The sequence below is a fragment of the Mesoplodon mirus genome, assembly GCF_964341445.2.
Source record: "Mesoplodon mirus genome assembly, chromosome: 1".
NCBI lineage: Eukaryota > Metazoa > Chordata > Mammalia > Artiodactyla > Ziphiidae > Mesoplodon > Mesoplodon mirus.
Window position 1 is genome coordinate 38,867,741 of NC_138976.1, and position 22,952 is coordinate 38,890,692.

The 22,952-nt window shown below is 36.8% G+C and overlaps 1 protein-coding gene across 1 annotated transcript in view; it reads left to right on the plus strand.

Moving 5' to 3' along the window:
* ZNF782 (zinc finger protein 782) overlaps nt 1-22,952 on the plus strand; it is a 58,434-nt gene that overhangs the window by 756 nt on the left and 34,726 nt on the right. Inside the window, exons 2-4 of the mRNA XM_082615262.1 lie at nt 895-989; nt 1,519-1,569; nt 7,800-7,926. Coding sequence (XP_082471388.1) covers nt 1,555-1,569; nt 7,800-7,926 — 142 coding nt within the window. The 5' untranslated portion in view covers nt 895-989; nt 1,519-1,554. The remainder of the gene's footprint in view (nt 1-894; nt 990-1,518; nt 1,570-7,799; nt 7,927-22,952) is intronic.

The following is a 22,952-nucleotide window of genomic DNA, read 5'->3' on the forward strand; positions in this document are numbered from 1 at the left end:
CTTTACTTACAACCTCAGGCTTTGTCTAAATATCACACCTACCTAATACCGACATTGTAGCCTTCAGGGCACTTAGCAAAGAGGCCTGTCCCTGGTTCCCAGAAGTATAAGGGAAAGTGAATGTAGATGGAATCCTACCATGTGTCAAAATTTATTCTGGGATTTCTAGTGTCTCTTCAGGTCACTTGGGGCAGACAGAGGTCCCTGGTCCCTTCTGCATTGTCAGGCTGTCTGTCTTTTAAGTCTGGTATTATAATGAATTCCAAGAATTAGGCTTTTGCTCCTGAAATGAATTGTTTCTTGGATCCACGTCCCAGTTACCTTGAAACAAAGTGACCCTTGTGAAGTAGGAAGCAGGGAGTCTCTGTTAACAGGGAGTCTCTGTTAACAGGAGTCTTACCTGGAAGAGAGCACCCCTATGACCTTAGACCTCGTTCCAGAGCCTCAGAGCAGAGACAGAAGAGCCCAGAAAGGAGCAGATCCTAGATTTGCAAGATCAGAAGCTGTTCTTAATCTCCCTGCCCAGAGTGAGCCAATCTTGGTGATGACCCCACCTCCAGAAGCCACCAGACTATGTGACAGTGGGGGGTTTGGGCCAGCCTTGAGAAGAGCAAGGTGAGCTGAACTGGTCCAGGGGCAGGCTGTTCAGGAAAGGCCATTTTGTTGGAGAGCTTGTGAGGGCAAGGTCTGGGGTTAAGGGATAACCAGGCAGAGGGAGGAAATGCTGTCTCCACTCCCCTTAAGTGCCCCCCCCAAAGATGCTGTGTTGCTGTCACATGTGTCTGTCACCACATGTGACACTAGTGATATGCCGACCTCACAGGTTCCCAGAATGATGATATGTGAAGGGTTTTCCAAGGTCATCTATTTCTAACTCTCTTGAAATCTTTAAAGACATCAGGCCTGAAAAGTTCAGTGACTTGTCCAGGGAAACCCAGTTTGTTTGTGACAGAATCAGGAGGAAAACAGTGCACTTCGCCCTCTCACAGGTAGGTCACCAAAAGGGCCTTTTGACAAATATATCACGGCTGAAACGATTAAAATTTCCTGCCTTAAGGCATCCCATCTCTTTTATTAGGCTTTCTGTAGATTGTTTATACCAGCGGGTAAATAATATTAATAAGAAAAATAGATAAATGGTGCATACTGAGTATTGTTCTGCTAAGTTAATTTTAATGAAAGGATAGTGTCTTATCCTTTGGTGTATTTAATTCAGCTAATCTTCTGTTGTTTTTATTTACTTGTGTTAGGACACATGCATTATTTTTTAAATGATTGAGAAAAGTTTACATTCACTCAGTTAAAAACTGCAGATTTAATCCTCATGGTCATCTCAGAGTCACACAAAGACAGGTGGTGCCACCTGTACGTGATCACTCTAGTGCCTTTTCAAGGCCGAGAGGGCCCTATGCCTATAAGGAAGATGATCCCCAACTGGGGTGCTGACATTTTGGGGGGTGAATCTAGGAGCTATAAGACAGGTTATGTCTCATGACACCCATCTTTCTGACCCCTCAGCTGAACCACGATTCTCTACTCTCCCAAGAGCAGAAAATGAACATACCTCAGGTGAGCTCTTTATTCTTTCCTCATTTTGCATTTTTATGGATTTATAAGGTTAAGAAGCATCCATGCATTAAATGGAAAAGGAGAAATAAAAATAGATCAAGTCAATCTTGAGGGATAATATACACTATTTTACTATTAATTGTGATGTTTGCTGTCAGCTTCTGGTAGGTTACCTTTGTCAGGGTAAGAAGGTTGCTTCCAGGTATCAGTTTGCTAAGATTTCACATTAGTCATGAATGTGCATTAAATTACATTGATTACATTTTGTGTATCTATTGGAGCAAAGCTATAGCTTATTTCCTTTAATCTATATATACTGTAAACAGTATAATGGATTTTCTAATGTTAACTTAAATCCCTGTGTAGACCCTAATTGCTAATAAGTGTGGTAAGTTGCTTCTTACATATCTTCCTAGGACTTTTTGCTAATACTGTATTTAGGATTTTTATTTTTGTATCCACAGCTTGTATTAGACTATACTTTCTTGTTTCTGTGTCCAATTATGGTATCATGGTCATAGCCTCATAAAAGGAAATGGGACATTTTCCTGCTCCTTTTCTTTAATAATAATTTAGATGAGAAAATTGTGTTACATGTAGATTTTGTGAAACTCACCTATAAATTAGGGCCTTATGAAGACTTTTTGCATGAAGATTTTGATTAATTTATTGGTCATAATTCTATGATGGATTTGTATTTTTTTTAGTATAACTTTCCTCATTACATTTTCATAGAAAATTGTTCATTTTTATTTATTTATTTTTTAATTTTGGCTGCGAAGGGTCTTAGTTGTGACACGCTGGATCTTTGTTGTGGCATGCAGGATCTTTAGTTGTGGTATGCGGACTCTCAGTTGTGGCACGCAGAGTCTTAGTTGCGGCATGCATACGGGATCTAGTTCCCCAACCAGGGATCGAACCTGGGCCCCCTGCATTGGGAGCGCAGAGTCTTACCCACTAGACCACCAGTGAAGTCCCTATTTATGTTTTTAAATGTATTTTCATGAGCTTGTTGATAGTATTCTCTTAGGATTTCAAAATCTTTGTTATACCAATAATTTCCTTTTTTGATCAACTTTAAAATTTTATTTCAGTATAAAGCTTGCCAATCAGAAAAGGACAAAGTTTGTTCTCGTTGGCCCAATCTAAAACTAAGAATTTCTGTGTCTGAGGGTCTTAGTATCTGTGCTGGCAGAATAGAATAGAGGAATTGGGAGTAGAGAAACGTGCGTTTGCCATGTTTGTGCTTTCTACCTTTGCATACCCAACTGTCAGCACCATTTGTTGACAAGAATATCCTTTCTCCATTGAATTGCATTGGCACCTCTGAGGGAAATCAACTAGCAACCTATGTTTGGGTCTGTTTCTGGATTCTCTTCACTTCTTTTTTTTATTTTTTAAAAAACTTTATTGAAGTATAGTTGATTTACAATGTTGTGTTAATTTCTGCTGTACAGCAAAGTGACACAGTTAAACATATATATACATTCTTTTTTGTATTTTCATTATGGTTTATCACAGGATATTGAATATAGTACCCTGTGCTATACAGTAGGACCTTGTTATTTATCCATCCTATATATAAAGCTTGCATCTGCTAATCTCAAACTCCCAATCCTTCCGTCCCCCCAACCCCTCCTCCCCCTTGGCAACCACAAGTCTATTCTCTATATCTATTTGGACTCTGTTAACATCTGATGACCTTAATCCTTTTGCTAATACCACGTTGCCTTGATGAGTGTCTCTTTATAGTAACTCTTGAAATCAGATAATATGTGTCTTCCAACTTGGTTCTTTTTTAGGAGTGTTTTGGAGATTCCAGGTACTTTGCTTCTCTATAGAAAGTTTTGAAAATTGGCTTGTCTAGCTCAGGAAAGCCTGCTGAGATTTTGATTTTGACTGCAGTGACTCTATAGAATCTGTAATATAGATCAATTTGGGGAGAATTAACACCTTGATCAAAATGTCTTCCAATACATTAACACATTACCTCTCACAATGTGGGGGTTTTGAGGGCTTTCATTTTTATTCTTTTGAAACAAAAGGATAGTTTTCACTTACAGTTTAAAATAATAACTCTACATTTTGAAGATAAACTCTAGTGGGGTAGTAGTGAAAGCAGGAACAATATAGGAGGCTATTTCTGTAATCCTAGCAATAAATGATGATCATTTAAGGGTGTTAGTTGCTTTCAAGTGGTCAGATTCTGGAGGTAATTTAAGGTAGAGCCAACAGTCTAGGAGTGTGTTTTTCTTCTCCACAACCTTACAAATAGAGTGTGCCATCAAACTTTTTGAATTTTTACTAATGTGATTAAAAATGATAACTCAAGTTTAGTTTTACAAGCTTTCCTCTTCTCATGAGTGAGGTGGAACATCTTTTTTGTTTGAATTCATCTATATTTCTTTTTTATTGAACTGTTTATTTCTTACTGTTTTCCTGTTGTTGTGCTGATTTTAATTAATATATCCAGTATATCTTTATAGCCATTTTTCAGTGATATAAACTGCACAATTTTCCTACTTTTTCATATTTTTGCCTTGCTCATGTTTTTTTTATTTTTGCCAAAAGGCATTTGGTTTTTGTCTTTAACTGTGGTGAACTTTTTTTGTCATTTAAAAAAATGTATTGAAATATAGTTGATTTACAATGTTGTGTTAATTTCAGGTATACAGCAAAGTGATTCAGTTATACAAATGTATATACATATATATACAGTATATATATTCTTTATCAGTTTCTTTTCCATTATAGGTTATTACAAGATATTGAGTATAGCTCCCTGTGCTATACAGTAGGTCCTTGTTGGTTATCTATTTTATATATTGTGGTGTGTATATGTTAATCCCAAATTCCTAATTTATCCCTCCCGCCCTTTGCCATTTGATAACCATAAGTTGTTTTCTACGTCTATGAGTTTATATCTCTTCTGGAAATAAGTTCATTTGTATCATCTTTTTAGATTACACATATAAGTGATATCATATAATATTTGTCTTTCTTTTTCTTATTATGATAATCTCTAGGTCCATCCATGTCGCTGCAAATGGCATGATTTCATTCTTTTTTGTGGCTGAGTAATATTCCATTACATATATATAGATATATGTAGATATACATACATCACATCTTTGTCCATTCATCAATTGATGGAAATTTAGGTTGCTTCCATGTCTTGGCTATTGTAAAATGCTGCAGTGAACATTGGGGTGCATGTATCTTTTCGAAGTATGGTTTTCTCCAGATATATGCCCAGGATTGGGATTGCAAGATCATATGGTAGCTCTATTTTTAGCTTTTTAAGGAACCTCCGTACTGTTCTCCATAGTGGCTGCACCAATTTACATTCCCACCAACAGTGTAGAAGGGTTCCCTTTTCTCTACACCCTCTCCAGCATTAGTGATTTGTAGATATTTTGATGATAGCTATTCTGACTGTTGTGAGGTGATACCTCATTGTAGTTTTGATTTGCATTTCTCTAATAATTAGTGATATTGAGCATCTTTTCATATGCCTGTTAGCCATCTGTATGTCTTATTTGGAGAAATGTCTGTTTAGGTCTTCTGCCCATTTTTTGATTAGGTTGTTTGGTTTGAGATGTTTGTATATTTTGGAAATTAATCCCTTGTCAGTAGCATCATTTGCAAATATTTTCTTGCATTTTGTTCATGGTTTCCTATGCTGTGCAAAAGCTCTTAAGTTTAGTTAGGTCCCATTTGTTTATTTTTGTTTTTATTTCCATTACTGTAGGAGACAGATCCAGAAAAATATCGCTGTGATTTATGTCAAAGAGTGTTCTGCCTGTGTTTTCCTCTAGGAGTTTTATAGTATTTGGTCTTACATTTAGATCTTTAATTCATTTTATTTTTGTGTATGGTGTTAGAGAATGTTCTAATTTCATTATTTTACATGTAGCTGTCCAATTTTCCCAGCATCACTTGTTAAAGAGACTGTCTTTTCTCCCTTGTATATTCTTGCCTCCTTTGTCATAGATTAGTTGACCATAGGTGTGTAGGTTTATTTCTGGGCTTTCTATCCTGTTCCATTGATCTGTATGTCTGTTTTTGTGCCAGTATCATAGTGTTTTGACGACTGTAGTTTTGTAGTGTAGTTTGAAGTCAGGGAGCATGATATCTCCAGCTCAGTTCTTCTTTCTCAAAATTGCTTTGGCTATTCAGGGTCTTTTGAAGGCATTTGATTTTTATGTTGTCAAGTTTAGCAGTTTTTTCTTTTATGCTTCCTGGGTTTTTAGTCATAGTTGGGCATTTCCCACTCTGACCTTATAAACGAATTGCTCTGTGTAGTCTTTTAGAGTATGATTTTATTTTTTACAGTTAGATCTTGAATACATTTTAATTTTATCCTGCTCTGTGGTGTGAGATATAGATCAGTCTTTTCCCAGATGGCTATCTAGTTATTCCGAAGACATTTGTATCTAGCCATTTCTCACTCATTTAAATGATGTCATCTGTATTCAAATAGGAAATTGACTCTGTTTATCATTTCTCCTACTACACAGTTTCTTCAATTTAAGCTTGGACGTCTTTCTGGGCTTTCAACAGTGCCCTGCTCCTTTTGCCCACTTCTACATTTATATTAGATTGTGGGCAATATTGTTCTATTTTTTTTTTATCAATACTATCTTACCCTCTATCTTCCAGAATTTGTTCAAAATTCAGGCCTTGTGCTGGGACGTTTCTCTGAATTCCTCTTTTGTCATACTTTTATAGCTATGAAAGCTTTTTATTTTACCTGAATGTGTTTTTGGAGGCAGGGGATGTAAATGTGTGTGTTCAGTTTATTCCCATGAACTAGAGGAATAATTTTTGCTTGTAATTCTCTCGTCTCTTAATTTCTGGTACTCTAATCTTTCTGTTTTCTCTTTCTACCACTTAGAAATTCTTTCTCAGCCTTCCTGGCTTATCTTTCTACCTGCCTTTTAAATTTTGCTATTCCCTTGAATTTTGTACTTGCTCCTTTTCTTTCCTAAAGTTTCTATGTTCTTTCTGAACCAGCCCTTTTTCCCTGATGACTTAAGTTACCATCTTAATGACTGGCTCCTAGATCCTTATTTTCACTTTAGATTTCCCTTCTCTGTTCCAGAATCTTGCAGCCAATGATGAAATAAATAATTCCATCTGTATGTTCCACGGGTGTTTTGAGTGCAGTTGAACAACATCTGCTCACTGTGACCCAGCCTCTGATTCTTACTTATTCTTCCAGTCTCTGTGTATGGCATCAGCATCTACCCACTTGCTTGTGCAGCATCTCTGTGTATTAATTTCCCATTCTTTATCTCTGTTGCTTTGCCTTAGTGTAGCTCATCTCTTAAACTGGGTATTTTGTTTTGTTGCTGAAGGTATTGTCCACTATTCATATAGAATGATGGTTCCTAACTAGGGGTGATTTTGCTTCCCAGGAGACATTTGGAAGTATTTGGAGATATTTTTGATTGTCATGACTGGGAATGCTATTGGTATCTAATCAGTAGAAAACAGGGATACTGGTAAATATCCTAAAATACACAGGACAGTCTTCCACAAAAATAGCATTATCTGGCCCAGAGTGTCAGTAGTGCCAAATTGAAGATACCCTGCTATAGAGCAAAGGCAGAGTTAGTCATCTTTTATAGCATTTTGTTTTAAACTCTAAACAGTAAAAATATATCTGGAGAAAACCATGGTTTGCAAGTATACATGCACCCCAGTGTTCACTGCAGCATTGTTTACAATAGCCAAGGCATGGAAGCAACCTAAATGTCCATCAACAGATGAACTGATAAAGAAGATGTGGTATATATATACAATGGAATATTACTCAGCCATTAAAAAGAATGAAATAATGCCATTTGCAGCAACATGGATGGAAAGGTGGGGAAGGAGGGATAAATTGGGAGTTTGGTATTGACATATACACACTAGTATATTTAAAATAGATAACCAACAAGAACCTACTGTGTAGCACAGGGAACTTTGCTCAATATTCTGTAATAACATAAATGGGAAAGGAATTTGAAAAAGAATAGATATATGTATATGCATAACTGAATCAGTTTGCTGCACACATGAAACTAATACAGCATTGTAAATCAACTATAGTCCACTATAAAATAAAAATTAAAAAAATAAAAATTAAATAAACAGTAAACATAGTAGGAGTTAGTTTTCAAAAATATTTTCCATGTCCCAATTCTGAACCCTCAGTTTGATTAGAAATATGTTGTTAACAGGCATCAGTGTCATTCAAGGACGTGACTGTAGAGTTCACCCAGGAGGAGTGGTGGCAGATGGACTCTGCTCAGAGGACCCTGTACAGAGATGTGATGTTGGAGAACTACAGCCACCTCGTCTCAGTGGGTGAGCAGACCTTACCATGTGACTTCCTCGGGAATGCAAATTCAGTTTTTTCTCTTTTTAAATGTTAATCACTTTTGTTGATGAACATTAAATGGAAAATTTAGCACTTTTCAGTGTCAAGTCAATAGGTTTTAAAAGATTATACAGTAGATTACCATCATCAAAATCATGATTTGGAATATTTTCATCATCCCCCCCAAAATTCCTTGTACCCCTTTGCAGTGAGTCCCCTCCTTTCATTCCTACTTCTCAGACCCCAAGCAATCACTGATCTGTTTTCTATTTCAATAGCTTTTCCTTTTTTTGAATTTTATATAAATGAATTTGTAAACTATATACTGTGTTTTGTCTGGCTTCTTTCATTTAGCATGATGCTTTTGAGACTCGTGTGTGTGTGTGTGTGTGTGTGTATCACAGGTTTATTCTTTTTATCCTTAGTAGAATTCCTTTGTGTGCATATACCGCAGTTTGTTATCCTTTCAGTTCATAGACACATGGGTGTTTTTCCAGTTTGGGGCTGTTATGAAAAAGCTTCTATGAACATTCACATATAAGTCTTTGTGTCAATATGTTTTCATTTCTTGTGTAAATACCTAGGAGTGGGCTTACTGGGTCTTCTGGTAAGTTTATATGTAACTTATTCAGAAAGTGCCAAATGTTCCCAAGTTGGGTCTACTGTTTTTCATGCCTGTAAGCAATGTCTGAGAGTTATCATTGCTCTTTGATTACCAACGTTTCTTGTTGCATCTTATTGGATTTTAATTTGCATTTCTCTGGTAATTAACAATGTTGAACTTCTTTTCATGTGCTTTTTAACCATTCATAATCTCCTTTAATGAAGTGTCTCATGAAATCTTTTGCCCATTTTTTGGTATAGTTTTTTGGTTTGCATCTTATTGTTAAGTTGAAGGAGTTTAGATCTTTATCAGATATATGTTTTGCAAATGTTGTATTCTCCAGCTCTGGCTTGCCTTTTTAAGAAGAAAATGTTTTCAGATTGTTTTTGGTTTGAATATATACTTAAAAAATTTTTATATAACATAATTAAGATTCACAGGATTTAGCATAGTTGTATTCTTCACAAGTTTCCCCTAATGGTTATATCTTAGGTAACTATAATATACTCTCAACACAAGGAAATAGGCATTGGTACAATGTATGTGAATAGCTCTGTGCCATTTTCTTTACCTTATTTTTTTATGGAAGTATATAGTTGATTTAGAATATCATGTTAGTTTCAGGTATACAGCGAAGTATATATATATATATATTGTTTTTCAGATTCTTTTCCCTGATAGGTTATTACAAAATATCGAGTATAGTTCTCAGTGCTATTATAGAGTAGTAGGTCCTTGCTGGTTATCTCTTTTATACATAGGGGTGTATATATGTTAATCCCAAACTCCTAATTTATCCCTCTCCCCTTTGGTAACCATAAATTTATTTGCTATGCCTTTGAGTCTGTTTCTGTTTTGAAATACGTTCATTTGTATCTTTTATTTTTTGATTCCACATATAAACAATATCATATGATTTTTTTTTCTCTGTCTGGCTTCACTTAGCATGATAATCTCTAGGCCCATCCATGTAGCTGCAAAGGCATGATTTCATTCTTTTTTATGACTCAGTAATATTCCATTGGGGGTGTGTGGTGTGTGTGTGTGTGTGTGTGTGTGTGTGTGTGTGTGTGTGTGTGGTATATATATATATATATACCACAACTTCTTTATCCATTCATCTGCTGCAGTGAACACTGGGGTGCATGTATCTTTTTGAAATATGGTTTTCTCTGGATATATGCCCAGGATTGGAATTGCAAGATCATATGGTAGCTCTATTTTTAGTCTTTTAAGGAACCTCCATACTGTTCTCCATAGTGGCTGCACCAATTTACATGCCCACCAACAGTGCAAGAGGGTTCCCTTTTCTCCACACCCTCTCCAGCATTTGTGATTTGTAGATGTTTTGATGATAGCCATTCTGACTGGTGTGAGATGATACCTCATTGTAGTTTTGATTTGCATTTCTCTAATAATTAGTGATATTGAGCATCTTTTTATATGCCTGTTGCCATCTGTATGTTTTCTTTGGAGAAATGTCTGTTTAGGTCTTCTGCCCATTTTTTGATTAGGTTGTTTGGGTTTTTCTTGTTATTGAGTTGTATATATTTTGGAAATTAATCCCTTGTCAGTAGCATCATTTGCAAATATTTTCTCGCAGTCTGTAGGTTGTCTTTTCATTTTGTTTATGGTTTCCTATGCTGTGCAAAAGCTCTTAAGTTTAGTTAGGTCCCACTTGTTTATTTTTGTTTTTATTTCCATTACTGTAGGAGACAGATCCAGAAAAATATTGCTGTGATTTATGTCAAAGAGTGTTCTGCCTGTGTTTTCCTCTAGGAGTTTTATAGTATCTGGTCTTATATTTAGATCTTTAATTCATTTTATTTTTGTATATGGTGTTAGAGAATGTTCTAATTTCATTATTTTACATGTAGCTGTCCAGTTTTCCTGGCACCACTTGTTAAAGGGACTGTCTCCATTGTATATTCTTGCCTCCTTTGTCATTAGAACAGTTGACCATAAGTGTGTGGGTTTATTTCTGGGCTTTCTATCCTATTCCATTAATCTGTATGTCTGTTTTGGGCCAGTACCATACTGTTTTGATGACTGTAGCTTTGTAGTATAGTCTGAAGTCAGGGAGCCTGATTTCCTCAGCTCTGTTTTTCTTTCTCAAGATTGCTTTCTCAAGATTTGGGGTCTTTTGTGTTTCCATACAAATTAAAATGTTTTTTGTTCTAGTTCTGTGAAAAATGCATTGGGTAGTATCATCATTTTGAAAATATTAATTCTTCCAATCCAAGAACATGGTATATCTTTCCATCTGTTTATGTCGTCTTCAGTTTCTTTCCTCAGCATCTTAGAGTTATCAGAGTACAGGTCTTTTGCCTCCTGAGGTAGGTTTATTCCCAGGTACTTTATTCTTTTTGATGCGATGATAAACGGGATAGTTTCCTTAATTTCTTCTGATCTTTCCTTGTTAGTGTATGGAAAGGCAGTAGGTTTCTGTGTGTTAATTTTGTATCCTGCAACTCTCTACTGAATTCATTGATGAGCTCTAGTAATTTTCTGGTAGCATCTTTAGGATTTTCTATGGATAGTATCATGTCATCTGAAAGCAGTGACAGTCTTAGTTCTTCTTTTCCAGTTTGGATGCCTTTAATTTCATTTTCTTCTCTGATTGCTGCAGCTAGGACTTCCAAAACTATGTTGAATAAAAGTGGTGAGAGTGGACATCCTTGTCTTGTTGCTGATCTTAGAGGAAATGCTTTCAGATTTTCACCATTGAGTATGACATTAGCTCTGGGCTTGTCATATATTGCCTTTATTATGTTGAGGTAGGTTCCCTCTATGTCTACTTTCTGGAGAGTTTTTATCATAAATGGATGTTGAATTTTATCAAAAGCTCTTTATGCATCTATCGTGATGATCATATGTTTTTTATTCTTCAGTTTGTTGATGTGGTGTATCACACTGATTGATTTGTGGATATTGAAAATCCTTGCATCCCTGGGATAAAGCCCACTTGATCATTATGTATGATTCTTTTAATGTATTGTTGGATTTGGTTTGCTAGACTATGTTGAGAATTTTTGCATCTTTGTTCATCAGTGATATTGGCTTGTAATTTTCTTTTCTTGTGGTGTCTTTGGTGTTTGGTATCAGGGTGGTGGTGGCCTCATAGAATGAGTTCAGAAGTGTTCCTCCCTCTACAATTCTTTGGAATAGTTTCAGAAAGATAGGTGTTAGCTCTTCTCTAAATGTTTGCTAGAATTCGCCTGTGAAGCCATCTGGTCCTGGACTTTTGTTGGGAGTTTTTAAATCACAGACTCAATTTCAGTAGTTGTTTGTTCATATTTTGGTCTGTTCATATTTTCTATTTCCCCCTGGTTCAGTCTTGGGAGATTGTACTTTTTAAAGAATTTGTCCATTTCTTCTAGGTTGTCCATTTTATTGGTATATTTTATTGTCCATGTTGTTGGCCTGTAGTAGACTCTTATGATCCTTTGAATTTCTGTGGTGTCAGTTGTAAATTCTCCTTTTTCATTTCTAATTTTATTGATTTGGGCCCTCCTCTTTTTTCTTGATAAGTCTGGGTGAAGGTTTATCAATTTTGTTTATCTTTCCAAAGAACCAGCTTTTAGTTTCATTCATCTTTTCTATTGTTTTCTTAGTCTCTCTTTCATTTATTTCTGCTCTGATCTTTATGATTACTTTCCTTCTAGTAACTTTGGGTTTTGTTTGTTCTTCTTTTTCCAGTTGTTTTAGATATAAGGTTAGGCTGTTTATTTGAGATATTTCTTCTTTCCTGAGGTAAGCTTGTATTGCTATAAACTTCCCCTTGGAACTGCTTTTGCTGCATGCCATGGGTTTTGGATTGTCATGTTTTCATTTTCATTTGTCTCTGGGTATTTTTCGATTTCCTCTTTGATTTCTTTGGTGATCCGTTGGTTGTTTAGTAGCATATTGTTTAACCTCCATGTTTTTGTGTTTTTTGCAGTTTTTTTTTCTTGCAGTTGATTTCAAGTCTCATAGCATTGTGGTCAGAAAAAATGCTTCATGTGATTTCAGTTTTCTTAAATTTACTGACGCTTGCTTTGTGGCCCAGCATGTGATCTGTCCTGGAGAATGTTCCATGTGCACTTGAAGAGAATACGTATTTTGCTACTTTCGTATGGAATACTCTATAAATATCAATTAAGTCCATCTGGTCTAATGTGTCATTTAAGGCCTGTGTTTGCTTATTGATCTTCTGTCTGGATGACCTGTCCATTGATGTAAGTGGGGTGTTAAAGTCCCCCACTATTATTGTGTTACTGTCGATTTCTCCTTTTATGGCTGTTAATGTTTGCCTTATATATTGAGGTGCTTCTGTGTTGGGTGCACGTATATTTACACTTGTTATATCTTCTTCTTGGATTGATCCCTTGATCATTATGTGGTGTCCTTCTTTGTCTCCTGTAACAGTCTTTATTTAATATAATTTTTTTGTGTGTGTGGTATGCAGGCCTCTCACTGTTGTGGCCTCTCCCGTTGCGGAGCACAGGCTCCAGACGCGCAGGCTCAGTGGCCATGGCTCACGGGCCCAGCCGCTCCGTGGCACGTGGGATCCTCCTGGACTGGGACACAAACCCACGTCCCCTGCATCGGCAGGCGGACTCTCAACCACTGTGCCACCAGGGAAGCCCTGAAGTTGGTCTCTTTTAGACAATATACGTATGGGTCTTGTTTTTATATCTGTTAAGCTAGCCTGTGTCTTTTGGTCAGAGCACTTAATCTGTTTACATTTAAGGTAATTATCGATATGTACATTCTTATTGCCATTTCAGTAATTATTTTGGATTTGTTTTTATAGGTCTTTCTTCTTCCTTTCCTCTTTTCTTTTCTCTCTTGTGGCTTGGATTCCTCTTTCTTTTTCGTGTGTATATCTATTATAGATTTTTCATTTGCAGTTACCATGATGTTTTTATACAGCAGTCTATATATCTATATACATGATTGTTTTAAGTTGCTGATCTCTTAATTTCAAGTGCATTTCAAATATCCTGCACTTCTACTCTCTCTCGCGATTACTGGTTTTGATATCATATTTGTGCTGTGGATGATTTCCTACCTTACTGTATGTTTGCTTTCCCATTTTGTAATTTTCTTGTTTCTAGTTGTGGCCTTTTCTGCCTAGAGAAGTTCCTTAGCGTTTGTTGTAAAGCTGGTTTGGTGGTGCTGAATTCTCTTAGCTTTCACTTGTCTGTAAAGCTTTTGATTTCTCCATCAAATCTGAACGAGATACTTGCTGGGTAGAGTATTCTTGGTTATGGGTTTTTCCCTTTCAGCACTTTAAATATATCATTCTAGTCCCTTCTGGCCTGCAGAGTTTCTGCTGAAAAGCCAGGTGCTAGCGTTATGGGGATTCCTTTGTATGTTATTTGTTGCTTTTCCCTTGTTGTTTTTAATATTTTCTCTTTGTCTTTAATTTCTGTCAGTTTGATTACTGTGTGTTTTGGCATTTTCCTCCTTGGGTTTATCTTGTGTGGGACTCTGCACTTCCTGGCCATGAGTGATTGTTTCCTTTCCCATGTTACGGAAGTTTTCACCTATTATCTCTTCAAGTATTTTCTTAGTCCCTTCCTTTCCCTCTTCTCCATCTTGGACCCCTATAATGTGAATGCTGGTGTGTTTGACGTTGTCCCAAAGATCTCTTAAACTCATTGTTTTTCATCCTTTTTTACTTTTTATGTTCTGCAGCAGTGATTTCCACCACTCTGTCTTCTAGCTCACTGATTCATTCTTCTACCTCATTTATTCTATTAATTCCTAATTGTGTATTTTTTATTTCAGTTATTATATTCTTCTACTGTCTTTGGTTGTTCTTTATATTTTCTAACTGTTGGCTAAAAATTTCTTATAACTTCTCACTCTCTTTTCCTTCCTTCTGGGATCATCTTTATGATCATTATTCTGAACTCTTACACAGGTAAATTGGCTATCTCCACTTCACTAAGTTGTTCTTCTGGGGTTTTATCTTGTTCTTTCATCTGGGAAATATTCCTTTGCCATTTCATTTTGTTTAAATTAATACTTGTATTTTTATGAATGTAGTAGCTTAGTTATGTTTTTGACCTTGGATAAGTGGGCCTCTGTAGGGGATGTCCTATGTGTCCCAGCAGTACACTCCCCTCTCATCACCCAAAGGCTGGGACCAGATGATCCCAGGGTAGGTTCTGACCTGTGTTTATGGACTCAGTTCTGCAGGCTGCAGGATCATAATTTCCTTGCTTCTCCCTGGAAGGTGAGGTTTGTCTAGAACCTTGTGTGGGCTTCCTGGCAGGAGCGTCTGGTGCCTGCCCACTGGTGAGTGGAGCTGGGTCTTGGCCCTCTGGTGGGCAGGACCATGTCAAGGGCTGTGTCTAGAGGTGACTGTGGGCTCAAGAAGTCTTTAGGCAGCCTATCTGCTGATGGATGGGGCTTATTCCCACCCTTGTTAGTTAGGTGTCTGGCCTGAGGCGTCCCAGCACTGGAACTTACAGGCTGTTGGGAAGAGCCAGGTCTTGGTGCTAAGGACCCAAAATGTCTGCCTCCAGCCAGAGTTCATGTATGTCCCTGCTATGTCTGCCACCAGCTTTTATGACCCCAGAGAGAGCCACAGCCTCCCTAAGAGGCCCTCCAAAACCAGCAGATATGTCTGGCCCAGGCTCCTATGGTCACTACTTTTGCCTTGGGACCTGGTGTGCACAGGACTTTGTGTGTGCCCTCCAAGAGTGGAGTCTCTGTTTTCCCCAATCCTGTGGTGCTCTTGCAGTCAAGCCCCACTGGCCTCATAGCCAAATGCTCTGTGGGCTCCTCCTCCCGATGCCGGACCCCTAGGCTAGGGAGCCTGGAATGAGGCTCAGAGCTCTCACTCCTGTGGGAGAACTTCTGCTATATAATTATTCTCATTTGTGGGTCACCCACCTGGGTGATATGGGATTCGATTATATTGTGAGTGTGCCCCTGCTACCATCTCAAGGTTTCTTCTTTGTCTTTGGATGTAGATTTTTTCTTTTTCTTGTAGATTCCAGTCTTTTTTTAAATCAATGGTTATTCAGCAGTTAGTTGTGATTTTGGTGTGCTGTGCCATTTTATCATATGTGGAGATTCGTGTAACCACCACCACAATCCAGATACAGAACTAACTATTCCATCACCACAATGATTTCTTTCATGCTACCTCTTTATTTTCATACCCATCCCCTCTCCCACACTATGCCTAATCTCTGCCAAATATTAATCTGTTCATCTCTATAATTTTGTAATTTCCAGAATATTAAATACGTGCAATCATACAGTATTTGATATATTGAGATTGAGATCCGCCCGAGTTGTAGTGTGTAGATAGTTTATTTCTTGTTTTACTACAATGGTATTCCAGTCTATAAATGAATGTATTATAATTTGTTTAGTCATTCACCTATTAAAGGACATTTCGGTTGTTAATTTTTGGCTATTATAAATAAAGATGCTATGAACATTCATGTTCAGATTTTTATGTAAAATAAATTATTATTTCTCGGGGATAAATGCCCAGGAGTGTGATTGGAGCTGTATGGTAAGTATGTGTTTTGTTCTTTAAGAGACTGTCAAACTCTGTTATCAAAAAGACCACAAATAACAAATGTTGGCAAGCATGTGGAGAAAAGGGAACCTTTGTATGCTATTGGTGGGAATATAAATTGGTGCAGCTGCATACTAGAAAACAGTATGGAGGCTCCTCTAAAAGCTAAAGATAGAACTACTATATGATCCAGCAATTCCACTACTGGGTATATATCCAAAGGAAATTAAAACACTTTAATTCAAAAAGATACATGCACCCCAATCAATGTTCACAGCAGCATTATTTACAACAGCCAAGATTTGGAAGCTACCTAAGTGTCCATCAACAGATGAATGGATAAAGATGTGGTATAGATACACAATGGAATATTTACTCAGCCGTAAAAAAAGAATGAAATTTTTCTATTTGCAACAACATAGATGGACTTGGAGAGTATTATGCTTAGTGAAATAAGTCAGACAGAGAAAGACAAATACTGTATGACATCACTTACATGTGGAATCTAAAAAATAAGACAAACTAGTGAAGATAACAAAAAAGAAACAGACTCACAGAGGGAATGAACTAGTGGCTACCAGTGGGGAGAGGGGTAAGATAGGGGTAGGGGATTAAGAGGTACAAACTACTATGTATAAAATAAGCTACAAGGATATATTGTACAACACAGGGAATATAGCCAATATTTTATAATAACTATAAATGGAGTGTAACCTTTAAATATTGTGAATCACTATGTTGTACACCTGAAACTTACATAATCTGTAAATCAACTATACCTTAATTTAAAAAAAACAGAAACTGCCCAGAATGGCTGTACCATTTTGCATTTCCACCAACAGTTTGTGAGAAATCCAGTTATTGATACTTTCTATCCTTCCTAGTACTTGGTATTGTTACTATTTTTTATATTAGTGGTTGTAATAGGTGTATAGTAATATCTCATCATGGTCTTAACTTGCATTTCCTTAATGGCTAGTGATGTTAAATATTTTTTCATGTGTTCATGTGTCATCTATATATTCTTAAATAGTAAATGTTCATGGCTTTTGCATATTTTTTTCTACCTTTATTGAGGTATAATGACAAATAAAAATTTTATATATCTAAGGTATAAGACTTTTTTTATATATGTATACATTGTGAAATAATGGCCACAATCAAACTAATTAATATACCCATCATTTGACGTAGCTCCCTTTTTTTGGAGGTGGGGAGTGGGGCTTGTGAGTACATTTAAGATCAACTCTCTCGGCAAATTTCAAGTATACAGTATAATATTGTTAACTACAGTCACATTTGTATATTAGCTCTCCATAGCTTATTCATCTCTGGTTAATTGACCTTTGTACCCCTTGACCAACATCTTCCCGTTCCCTAGCTTGCCAGCCTGTTTAAACCAACCTTCTACTGTCTGTTTCTATGAGTTTGACTGTTTTGAATTCCACTGAGATCATGCAGTATTTGTCTTTCTGTTTCTGGCTTATTTCACTTAGCATAATGCCCTCTAGTTTTATTCATGTTGGGGCAAATGTCAGGATTTCCTTCCTTATGTGGCTGAATAATATTCTAGTGTGTCTATATACCACATCTTCTTTAATCATTCATCTGCCAATAGACATTTTTAGATTGTTTCCATTTCTTGGGTATTTTGAATAATGCTGCAGTAAAAACAGATTGCAGATATCTCTTCAAGATCCTGATTTCACTGACTTTGGATATATACCCAGAAGTGGAATTGCTGGCTTATAAGGTAGTTCTGTTTTTAGTTTTTTGAAGAAACTCTATTGTTTTGCATAATGGCTGTACCAATTTACATTCCCACCAACAGTGTACAAGGGTTCTGTTTTCTCCATATCCACAGCAACACTTACCTTTTGTCTTTTTGATAATCACCATTCTCTAACAGCTGTGAGATGATACCTCACTGTGGTTTTGATTTGCATTTTCCTGATGGTTAGTGACGTTGAACACATTTTCATTTTCCTGTTAGCCATTTGTATGGCTTCTTTTGAGAAATGTCAACTCAGGTCCTTTGCCCATTTTTATTTGCTTTTTTGCTATTGAGTTGTATGACTTCCTTATATATTTTGAATATTTACTCCTTATAATTATTATTATAATTTGCAAATATTTTCACCCATTCTTTGAGTTACCTTTTTCATTCTGCTGATTATTTCCTTCTCTGTCCAGAAGCTTTTCTGTTTGATGTAGTCTCACTTGTCTATTTTTGCCTTTGTTGTCTGTGCTTTTGTTGTCTTATAACAACCACTGCCAAGACTGACGTCAAGGAGCATTTTTCCTATGTTTTCTTCTACGAGTTTTATGATTTTAGGTCTTCCATTTATGTCTTTAATCCATTTTGAGTTGATTTTTATGTACAGTGTTAGACGAGAGTCCAGATTAGACTTCTACATGTGGATGTCCATTTTTCCCAGAACGACTTATTGAAGAGAGTGTTCCCCCATTTTGTGTTCTTAGCACTCTTGTTGAAGACCAGTTGACTGTAGATGTTTGGATATGTTTCTGGGCTCTCTGTACTTTTCCATTGGTTTCTAAGTCTGTCTTTATGCCAGTGCCATACTGTTTTCACTACTGTAGCCTTATAGCATATATACTAAAGTAAGGAAGTGTGGTGCCTCCAGGATTGTTCTTCTTTCTTAAGATTGCTTTGGCTAAGCAGTCTTGAGGGAAAAAAACAGAGCTGGAGGAATCAGACTCCCTGACTTCAGACTATACTACATAGCTACAGTAATCAAAACAACATGGTACTGACACAAAAACAGAAACATAGATCAATGGAACAAGATAGAAAGCCCAGAGATAAACCCATGCACCTATGGTCAACTAGTCTATGACAAAGGAGGCAAGGATATACAATGGAGAAAAGACAGTCTCTTCAATAAGTGGTGCTGGGAAAACTGAACAGCTACATGTAAATGAACGAAATTGGAACACTCCCTAACACCATACACAAAAATAAACTCATAATGGATTAGAGACCTAAATGTAAGACCAGCCACTATAAAACTCTCAGAGGAAAACATAGGAAGAACACTCTTTGACATAAATCACAGCAAGATCTTTTTTGATCCACCTCGTAGAGTAATAGAAATAAAAACAAAAATAAACAAATGGGACCTAATGAAACTTCAAAGCTTTTGCACAGCAAAGGAAACCATAAACAAGATGAAAAGACAACCCTCAGAATGGAAGAAAATATTTGCAAATGAATCAACAGACAAAGGATTAATCTCCAAAATATATAAACATCTCATGCAGCTCAATATTAAAAAAACAAACGACCCAACCCAAAAATGGGCAGAAGACCTAAATAGACATTTCTCCAAAGAAGACATACGGATGTCCAAGAAGCACATGAAAAGCTGCTCAACATCACTAATCATTAGAGAAATGCAAATCAAAACTACAATGAGGTATCACCTCACACCAGTTAGAATGGGCATCATCAGAAAATCTACAAACAACAAATGCTGGAGAGGGTGTGGAGAAAAGGGAACCCTCTTGCACTGTTGGTGGGAATGTAAATTGATACAGCCACTATGGAGAACAGTATGGAGTTTCCTTAAAAAACTAAAAATAGGGGCTTCCCTGGTGGCGCAGTGGTTGAGAGTCCGCCTGCCGATGCAGGGGACGTGGGTTCGTGCCCCGGTCCGGGAGGATCCCACATGCCACGGAGCGGCTGGGCCCATGGGCGATGGTCGCTGAGCCTGTGTGTCCGGAGCCTGTGCTCCGCAATGGGAGAGGCCAGGGCAGTGAGAGGCCCGCATACGGCAAAAAAAAAAAAAAAAAAAAAAAAAACTAAAAATAGAATTACCATATGATCCAGCAATCCCACTACTGGGCATATACCCAGAGAAAACCATAATTTAAAAAGACACGTGCACCCAAGTGTTCATTGCAGCTCTATTTACAATAGCCAGGTCATGGAAGCAACATAAATGCCCATCGACAGACGAATGGATAAGGAAGATGTGGTACACATATATAATGGAATATTACTCAGCCATAAAGCGGAACGAAACTGGGTCATTTGTTGAGACGTGGATGGATCTAGATACTGTGATACAGAGTGAAGTAAGTCAGAGTAAAACAAATATCATATATTAACACATATATGTGGAACCTAGAAAAATGGTACAGATGAACCGGTTTGCAGGGCAGAAATTGAGACACAGACATAGAGAACAAATGTATGGACACCAAGGGGGGAAAGTGGCGGGGGGGTTGGGGTGGTGGTGTGATGAATTGGGCGATTGGAATTGACATGTATACACTGATGTGGATAAAACTGATGACTAATAAGAACCTGCTGTATAAAAAAATAAATAAAATAAAATTCAAAAAAATTAAAAAGAGAAAAAGATTGCTTTGGCTATCTAGGGTCTTTTGTGTTCCATATGAATTTTAGAATAGTTTTCTCTATTTCTATAAAGAATGCCACTGGATGGGCCTCCCTGGTGGCGCAGTGGTTGAGAGTCCGCCTGCCGATGCAGGGGATACGGGTTCGTGCCCCGGTCTGGGAGGATCCCATGTGCCGCGGAGCGGCTGGGCCCGTGAGCCATGGCCGCTGGGCCTGCGCGTCCGGAGCCTGTGCTCCGCAGCGGGGGAGGCCACAGCGGTGAGAGGCCCGCATACCGCAAAAAAAAAAAAAAAAAAAAAAAAAAAAAAAAAAAAGAATGCCACTGGGATTTTGATAAGGATTGCATTGAATCTATAGATTACTTTGCATCATATGGACATTTTAACAGTATTTATTTCTTCAATTTTTAAACATGGGGTGTCTTTCCATTTATCTTCTTTAATTTCCTTCTTCAACATTTTATAATATTCAGTGTACAAGTCTCTGACCTCTTTGGTTAAGTTAATTCCCAAGTATTTTTTAATTTCCTTTTTGGATAATTCATTGTTGGTATAGAAACACAACTGATTTTTGTAGGTTGATTTTTGTATCCTCTAACTTTACAAAATTTATTTATTAGTTCTAACGTTGTTTTCAGTTGAGTCTTTTGGGTTTTCTACATATAGAATTTTGTCATCTGTAAACAGAGATAGTTTTACTTCTTATTTTTTTATTTAGATGTCTTTTATTTCTTTTTCTTGTCTAATTACCCTGGGTAGGAGTTCTAATGCTATGTTGAATACAAGTGAGAGTGGGCATTCTTGCCTTGTACTAGATCTTAGAGGAAAACTTTTAGTTTTCCCCCACTGGCTGTGGGCTTTTCATATGGGCTTTACTAGGTTGAAGAAATTGTCTTCTATACCTATTTTGTTGAGAATTTTAATCGTGAATGGGTGTTGAACTTTGCCAAATGCTTTTTCTACATCTTTTGAGAACTTTTTTCTTTCATTTATTTAATGTGATGAAACACATGGATTGATTTGCATATAGTTAACCATCCTTGTGTCCCAAGGATAAATCCCACTTGTTCGTGGTTTAAGTTCTTTTAAATGTGCTGTTAAATTTAGTTTGCTAGTCTTTTGTTGAGCATTTTTGAATCTCTATTCATTAGGGATATTGGTGTATAGTTTTCTTGCCATGTCTTTCTCTGGTTTTAGAATCAGGGTGATGCTGACCTCATAAAATGTGTTTGGAAATGTTCCCTGTTCCTTTAAAAAAAATTTAATTGGACTATGGTTGATTTACAATGTTGTGTTAGTTTCAGGTGTATAGCAAAGTGATTCAGTTATACATATACATATATTCATTCTTTTTCAGATTCTTTACCCAGATAGGTTATTACAGAATATTGAGTAGAGTTCCCTGTGCTATACAGTAGATCCTTGCCCTATTCCATTTTTTAAAAGAGTTTAAGAAGGATTGGTATTAATTCCTTGAATGTTTGGTAGAATTCTACCATGAAGCCATCTGGCCCTGGACTTTTCTTTCTCAGGACGTTTTTGATTACTGATTAAGTTTTCTTATTTTTTTGTAGGTCTGTTCAGCCTTTCTATTTCTTCATGACTCAGTTTTGACAGGTTGTATGTTTCTAGGCATTTATCCATTTCACCTCAGTTATCTAATTTGTTGGCCTAGGGGCAAGACAGGAATAAAGATGCAGACGTACTAGAGAATGGACTTGAGGATACGGGGAGGGGTAAGGGTAAGCTGGGACAAACTGAGAGAGTGGCATGGACATATATACAGTACCAAGTGTAAAATAGATAGCTAGTGGGAAGCAGCCGCATAGCACAGGGAGATCAGCTTGGTGCTTTGTGACCACGTAGGGGGTGGGATAGGGAGGGTGGGAGGGAGGGAGACACAAGAAGGAAGAGATATGGAGATATGGAGATATATATATATATATATATGTATAACTGGTTTACTTCGTTATAAAGCAGATACTAACACACCATTGTAAAGCAATTATACTACAATAAAGATGTTAAAAAAATCTGTTGGTGTAGTTGTTTGTAATAGTCCTATATGATCCTTTTTATTTCTGAGGCATCTGTTGTAATATCTCCTCTTTTCATTTTTTATTTTGTTTATTTGAATTTCTCTTTTTTACCCTTAGTCTAGCCTAAGGGTTTGTTGATTTTGTTTAGCTTTTCAGAAAAACAACTCTTAGTTTATATTGTTCTGTTCTCTATTTCTAATCTAATCTTTATTATTTTCTTCTTCCCACTAACTTTGGGCTTAGTTCTTTTTTCTAGTTCCTTGAGATTTAAAGTTCATTGTTTCTTTGATATGCTTCTTTTTTAATGTAGATGTTTATCACTATAAACTTTCTTCTTATACTGCTTTTGCTGCATCTCATACGTTTTAGTATGTTATGTTTTTGTTTTTCTTAAGATACTCTAAAAATTCCCTTTTCATTTCCTTTGTGACCCAATATTTGTGCAAGAGTATGTTATTT